The sequence below is a fragment of the Poecilia mexicana genome, unplaced genomic scaffold (genome assembly GCF_051168715.1).
Source record: "Poecilia mexicana isolate PSO_F unplaced genomic scaffold, ASM5116871v1 scaffold_13, whole genome shotgun sequence".
In the NCBI taxonomy this organism is placed as follows: domain Eukaryota; kingdom Metazoa; phylum Chordata; class Actinopteri; order Cyprinodontiformes; family Poeciliidae; genus Poecilia; species Poecilia mexicana.
Genome location: NW_028263382.1, coordinates 32346160 through 32353712, shown reverse-complemented (window position 1 = coordinate 32353712; position 7553 = coordinate 32346160). Strand labels below are relative to the sequence as shown.

General features: G+C 37.3%; 1 protein-coding gene across 1 annotated transcript; it reads right to left on the bottom strand.

The window, feature by feature from the left end:
• Window positions 1–3011: 3011 nt before the first annotated feature.
• On the bottom strand, window positions 3012–7234 carry ca4b (carbonic anhydrase 4b). Its single transcript, XM_014973222.2, has 8 exons — window positions 7096–7234; window positions 6768–6812; window positions 6518–6682; window positions 5829–5974; window positions 5618–5710; window positions 5001–5067; window positions 4659–4822; window positions 3012–3365 (listed from the first exon to the last, which is right to left on the bottom strand). Exons 1-8 carry the CDS (start codon window positions 7211–7213, stop codon window positions 3204–3206), a joined length of 960 nt encoding a protein of 319 aa, XP_014828708.2. The 5' UTR covers window positions 7214–7234; the 3' UTR covers window positions 3012–3203.
• Between the last annotated feature and the right edge of the window lie 319 nt (window positions 7235–7553).

Sequence of the window (7553 nt, the reverse complement as noted above, 5' to 3'; positions counted from 1 at the left end):
TCCTGATTATTAGAATTTTTTTTTTTTCAAACAAAAATTCAATGAAGAATGGTGTCCATTTATATTCAACTGGATTGCAAACTGGATAACATCAGTTGAATTTAGGTTTGGGCTTTGACTGGGCCATTCTAAACACATAAGACATGCTGGAGCTAAAATGTTCTGAAACTTTTCAGTGCAGTTTTATCTGATTCATACCATCAGTTTGGAAGCTGTGCTGTTTTTATTTTTTGAAGAAAAACATGATGCTGCCTTCCCAAAATATGAAAAACCATTTCTTGTTTTGCCTCCACTGTACAATGATGTGCTGCTTTGTGTTGGTCGAGTGGACAACATAATAAATCCAAATAATCTGAAACTGATACAGCAAAATGTGAAAAAGTATATAAGTAAATAGCATAAATAGGTAGCAATGTGAATGCTTCTGGTACAGGATGTACATCTGATCCCCAAAAGCTATTTAAAATTAATTCTCCTCCCACTTTCTTATCAAAACAGTTTATTATTAGACCAAAAATATGTTAGATTAACATTTGCTGTTCTTCAAAATACATAAATCAAAGAACCATTGGTATTTTTCCCGGCTCATCGCTCAGTTACACAGTTTGAGGGCCGTCACCAACCAAACTGCACAAACGTGCTTGTAAAGTGCTGCCACCTAGTGGCTGCAGAGGATGCAGGTGGAAAAATTTTGGGGAGAAATTTTTAAAATTGTATAAATTAATTCTCAAGGGGAAAACAGATTCTGGTTTAGACAAGAAAAGTAATAAAGAAGGTAAATAAAATAATCGTAGAAAATAATCGTAGAAGGGAAAAAAAACCATGTTTGATTAATTTTATTTCTTTTATATATATATATATATATATATATATATATATATATATATATATATACATATAATTATATAATTATATATAATTATTATTATTATTATTATTATTATTATTATTATTATTATTATTATTATTATTCAGAAAGGTGTGGTGAGCATTTCTATTTGTCCCTATTAAATACTTAATGCAAAATATACATATCTTTGCACAATAAATTTCAGTCAGATTTGATAGAAAATTTCTATGAGGAAAAAAAAAAGAAGTTGTCAAATGAATTAAGGTCTGTACTTTGACCAGGCCAGTCTAAAACCTGAATGTGGCTCCGGCTACACTCTGGATCGCTGGCGCCTCTCTGCCTCCCCCTGCAGGTTTTACAGGCTCTATCTGTCAAAGAAGCGAAAAGGTCGAGACAGATCCAAGGTGCTCAAATGAGGCGTGTTTAGAAGATTTAGTGATGAAGAAATCTTACAGGTATCCAACAGGAAAAAAAGTGACATGTATTTAAATACTACATGTCATTTTTTTTTTGGCTTTTTTTTCCCATCACAACATGGAGCATGGAAATTGAGAAACAGGCATGTGAACGGAATAACAGCAGGGGATGGTAAAACTGAGAGGCTATTAGGACTGAATGAGAAACACAGACAGGCTGATGAAAGGAGACTGAAGGAACTGAGATGAGAAACAGCCTGACTGTTGTCTAAGAAAAAGAAACACAAATATACAAGACACGGAGCGCGAAAATAAACCATGAAACTAAACAGAAAGGAATGAGCTTGTATGGCAACATCTTAACAACAATAATAAACACGGAGAAGAGTGAATATGGCAAGACTTGTAGAACATACATAAGGATAAACAGATCCAACTTTAAAACCACCCAATAGATTTTGACGCTAAGAAGCTTTCCTTCCTGATTTGTGTTGTAATTAACTCCATACATCCTGTCTTAACTCCTACTTTATTGTTCTTGCAGAAGATGAGTCACCACAGCATGATGCTGCCACAACCACTTACTGGTTCTCTATCTGCCAAAAGACCAAACAAATGCATTCATGTGTATTGTTGTTCTGTGAGAAACTGTGATTCACTTTAAGGAAGATGAATAGTTTTCAACAAACTGGATGGACATTTAATCCCCAACACAAAAATCCTTCTTCTGCTTCTCTAAACTTCATCATGCAATGGCTGTGGGTGTCATGGGTTCACAGTTCAAAAACCTTCACTGTTTCCAAATATATTTAAACTATAAGTAACTATAAGCACCAAACAAATGTGGAAGCACATTTGTTTGGTGCTTCCACCTGGTGGATGTAAAAGGAATTAATAGCAAAATCTGTTGAGAAAGTATTTTCAAATGTCATGATTAAAGGGGTAGTATGTATTTTATATCATTCTCAAGTAATTATGTTAACTTCAGTTATAACAATGCTGTGTCAACTACAGCTTTAAAGAAATTTGACTATGTAAAGTCTTAAAATTTGGCCTCCATCTCTAAAAACTGTTCTGAAACTCCACCTTCAGGAAGTCATCACAACATGGCTCTTCTGTTAACCCTTTAACATTTTTACCAGCATTGCACTGAGAAGTAGTTCATTTACTGAGCTCAGCAGATGCATAGTTCAGCTAGATGTTTGCCAATTACTGCTGGCTAGTCTGAAGGAGCTGAGCGTTTGAGTCAGTTGCATGTTAAGATTTTCAGCTTCGATCAGTAGAAATGACTAGTGACATTTACTTTTCAGTAGTGGACTTTTGCTTGCGTTTCTTCATATAGATTTATATTTCTCACCCCCCCAGTCTAAATTGTTCCATTTCTTTACCATTTTGGATTTGCTTTGCACTTAGTATCATGTTCTTGTATACTCCTGTTGGCTTAGTTTCTCTAGGCATTTAATTTGAAAGAGATGCTCATTTTTGTCACCATTTAGCTTCCTTTATTTTTGCCTGAGTCTCTTTGCTGTTCCCTTCCCCAGCTGTTGGATACCTACCTCATCTAGCCTCACTGCTCCCGTGAACTGACTGCAGTGATAAACTGCAGTCAGTTCCTTTATCACCTCCGTCCCCTTCTTTTTACATCTACCTCGTTAAATCATGACCGACACGTTCTCCTAGCTACAAATTCAAAATAACTTGACAAAATATTTGCTTAGATGCACAAAAAACAGACACTTCTGAAATAAATTACCATATCTTTAATGTGCAACTTTACAACCATGATCACACTCCGATTTCTGAAAATGTCAGTAAATATTTAGACAAGAAGCTTTTAGCTTTAATATATAATCCATTCAGTTTCTCTATAAAGAATTTTAATAGTCAAACATTCACCACATTTCTCAACGGAGTTTGCGTGAAAAAGCTTTTGTCCATCAGACTGTGGGAAGCAGCACCGACATGACCAGCAGCACCCAGCTGACCAGGGAAGCGTTTCCTTTAGAGTACAACACAAGCCTGTTCAAAGGCTGCACTGGCCTGTAGATCTGAATCATTTCTCTCCCATCGGGAAAGTGAAGCTGGCAGAATGCTGAGAACTGCAGTGAAGACAAAATCACAAGAAATGTGATAAGTGGTCAAAAAGACAGGTGGTGATTAATATTCAACATGTTGGCATTATGCATTTTATAGGCCCATAGTTTAATTTTATACCACAGTCAAGAAACTGTGTTAGTCTTAAAAAAAAAAAAACAAGACAAATACGACTAAAATTTTACACTTTGAAATCAGGCCCGTCTCAAACTCCTTTCCGCCACTCTGCCTTCAGCACAAACATTTTTCATTGTGTCATTTTAAATGGTTCTCAGGAGTGAACTCCTATGAGCTCAGCTGATGCTCAGTTCCAGATGTTTGCCAATTGCTACTGGCTAGTCTGAAGGAGCTGAGTGGGTGGAGAGGTGCTCTATAGGGTGGTAGCTAAACTGGAAACTGCATTTTTTTGCCCAATATGCCCCATTTAAATCTTCGTTTTTTTCAGAACAAGGAATCATAAAGCACTGGGTTTGACTTGTCAGTTTTGCTTACAAGTCCAAACACTTGAGCTTGAATTTCAGCTGAAGAGAAAATTAAATATGGAGTGACGATCCCTGAAAAAGTCTTTAAATATCTAAGATTCAGGAAACGGCAGCTGCGTTTCCACTGCAAATGTGCACAAACCTGTCTCTGTATACTGCTAATGTGGCACAAAAGAAAAAAAAAGCACAATTTTGCACTTGTGGTTTGTCCATTAAAGAAATGAAACATGAATAAGCTTGTTTACACTTCAAGTCATTAAAAATTATGGCATCAACATATGTAAACAGATGCATTCATATTCCAGCCATGATACTCAGTCATTGGCATCATATTCAGGCATTTTGGTGACAAGCCGTTTATACTTGGGAGCAGCTACGCATGTGGCGTGTCGGGGAAATTGTAGTGGGCGATTTTAAAAAGCAGTTACCAATTCAACATGTTCATGAGTTTTTTCTAAACTGTGTGATGCTGTGAGAGTTTTGGTGGATCTGGCTGTGCATCATCAAAACAAAAACCCCATCACCATGCTACTTCTTGTTGTCTGTCGTTTTGGCAAGTAGCAATGTACAACTGTTGATCATGTGACTCGTGATGTGAAAAAGTCTCCATTGAGGTTTTGCGAAATGTCATGTTGATATGGCAGGGGGATGCAAACTCATCTTACCATGAAAAACTTCAGGTTCCCCCCCCCCCCAAATTGCCACATTTCCATTTAGTGAATTCATTTTCAAAATTTCAGTTCGTGCAATTCTATTGTTAATTAAAATGCAGCTACTATCAAAGTGTCATAATGCTGAACAAAGTGTCCCAGTCACCTGACTCCTGCTCAGAGGAATGGTGCTTTCAAATAGCGTCCAGACGACAGCTTCATTGCAGTTGGGAGTCGTGAGGGAGCCGTTGTAGCGGAAGTATTTATTCAAGCTGCTCAGAGGAGGAATAAGCATTTCCAGGGAGACGTCTGGCAGTGTGGCGTTACTGGCTGAGGTTCAAAACAGACAGATTAGGAACCACAGGCTTAAACCATTTAATTGTGAAGTTCAGATAAAAGTTGTTTATGGTGTTACTGCACAACTGCTGGCCTTTAGCCCAACTACACAGATCAGTGTGCAGATAGAGTTTGATTATGTTCCAATTCCAAGAAATCTGCAATAACTTACTGGGTTTAATGATCTGCTTCAGAGCATCAACCAGGGGAGTGTACTTCTTATTCTCAGATAGAGACTCCTGAAATGAAGAAAGAGTGTCTGGAAATAAAATCAGGATTATATAAAGACCAGGGATTCACAGATGATTTGTGCTCAACAGGTAACGATAAAGGAAGCAACTGAGGAAGCTGAAAATTCAGTACAATGATGAATTGCTCACACTCAGTTCTTCAAGTCTTTAAATAATATTTACAGACAGATTTATGTCTCCACTTCATATCTTCCACTGACTGAATAACTGAGCGCAATATAAGGTCTGTTTTTATGTCAATCTCCTCAAAGTTTAATTACATGCTACTGTTACAGCTCCCGTTTTTTTTAAGACCATGTTTCCACTGGGAAAAAAAAATAAAATAAAAGTTTCCCAAAAGCAATAATGGCAACACCTCACATTTAACTACCTTAAAGTTACCCATTAACTTATAAGTTTATCATTTATAATAGATATAGCATGCAGCAACATTTATAGGTTTTATTGCATCTTGCAGATGAAGTTTCCCCTATTGCATGTTGGCATTGTCACATTAACCCTCGATTCAGATTGTTGACATAAAAAGTAGTAAAGTTACCTGAAAGAAAAATCCAAGAACTGCAATTCCAGTGGGGTCCGTCACAGCCTGGGACAAAGAGTTGTAACCTTCTTTGATGTGGACAATGTGCATCTGCAGGTTACATGAAATATATGCTTGCATTTTTAATTTTTTTTTTCCTGAGGTCAGGTTTATTGCATTTAAACAAAGGTCATAAAAAAGTTAAATATGCTCCTGTTGCATCCATCACCTCCATGGGAAATTTCTCTCCATCAATGGTGTGTTCGGATCCAGATGAGCCGTTCTTGCCCCAGTGCAGATGGAGCTGAATGGCTTTGTAATTTGCAGCCAAGTGTCCTCCACTGATCACGATACCAGGAGGCAAGTCCAGCTGAGCTAAAGTGTATATATGTAAAAGGCTAACATAAGCAAAATACACATCTTTGTACACTTTAAATGTCATTCAAAGTTTACAAAGAGCTTGAAAACAATGACAAATTCTTCAGACTTGTCAAAGAATCTAAGACATTGCCTTCCTTCTGTCACTAGCAAGGAACCAACACAAGTTCAATAAACTCTTCACACCAACAGCATTTATTATCCTGGCCTTCTACTGAATAATTTTCAATAAATTTAAAAACAATTCAAATTCAAGAATAAAACATTTGAGGGAATTTGGTCATGAAACAAGTTGAGAAATCAGAAACTGTCAACACTCCCCTCTTAAAAAAAATTAATTCTTTCCTCAATTTAAAATTCCTACCGTTCACCAAACTACTCTCAGCTCTGCTCTTTCCCCCCCCCAACTCCTTTTTCATCCTTATCTTTATAGTTTACAGCTAAACATTACCTTCCGAGCATTACTGGCACTCCACCTCTGTGACCTCCTCATTATTTACTGGTTTTTCCAGCATAAAGGTAATTTGACCTGAGCCCTACCAGTGTGACCGTTGTTTATGAAGGTGACGGTAGACGCCTTATGGTAGTTGACAAACTGAAGCGGAGTTAGGTGTTTGTCTTTGACCGTTTTCTTCGTCACAATGTTCACTGGAGACTGACGACTGCCACCGCATTGTTGAGAAATTTCTTGCCACGCATCTGGACCTGTGAGGAGAAGATGACAAGAAGGCTAGTAAGACAACTTTCCTTGTTAAAACCATTCATGTGATTGGACTGAAGCTGGGTTTACCTAGACAGGTGCTGTTGCAGCTAACCTGTGACTGGTAGCACCATTCTGGAAGAAAAACACACTGATGAAGGTGTGCAGATCAACAGATTTTGTACTGAAAAAAAAATCCAAATGTCAATTCTCTTCAGTTGATTTAGTAACTAGTCTTGTGCAGCATCTTCATGAATCAAAGAAAGTACAATTTCTTAAGATTAAATATTGTAAACTCCAAAAATTCATGAAGGTGTGACAAATTCTATAGCATAAAACATTGCACAGGTTTGAAAAGGCTCAGTCTGTCTAATTTTAAAGATCTGAACTCATTAAAATGACTCTTTACAGGACATACCTGAAGCTGAGATGGTTTTCACAGACAACACAAAGCAAATTAAAACCCAGGTGAGCTGCATGGTAAAAACCCACTTTACGTCTGTCTGAGTTTTCTGACTGTGTTGGAGGTGAAGCATTGGATGGCATGTCCAGCGGTCTATTATAGGTCAGGTTGGCCCACCTATCAACCCCTCCCACACTGAATGATTTGCTGTTTCCATTTGGATTGATGATTTCTCAGAAGAGATAATGACAAGAAAATGCTGATTGTCATCAACTTTAAAAACAGATTAATCCCTTGTCTCTTACCTTGCTTTTTTCCACATGGAATAAAATTGTAAGGATTTGAATTTTTCTGTGTTTATTTAGGTTTCTGTCAGTTGATTGTTGTCTGTCTGCCCTTGATTGATCCAAGCTGTGTCTAGTTCCCTTGATTACCCCCTGTGTTTCTTGTTTGTCAAGTCCTTGTCTAGATTG

Excerpts from the sequence above, each read along its gene's own strand:
- ca4b (XM_014973222.2), bottom strand. The coding sequence starts at position 7,213 with ATGCTTCACCTCCAACACAGTCAGAAAACTCAGACAGACGTAAAGTGG. Across the intron at positions 5,711-5,828 it reads GAGAGAAATTTCCCATGGAG|ATGCACATTGTCCACATCAA; the intron begins GTGATGGATGCA and ends TGTAACCTGCAG. Across the intron at positions 3,366-4,658 it reads TTCCTCTGAGCAGGAGTCAG|TTCTCAGCATTCTGCCAGCT; the intron begins GTGACTGGGACA and ends TCTTCACTGCAG.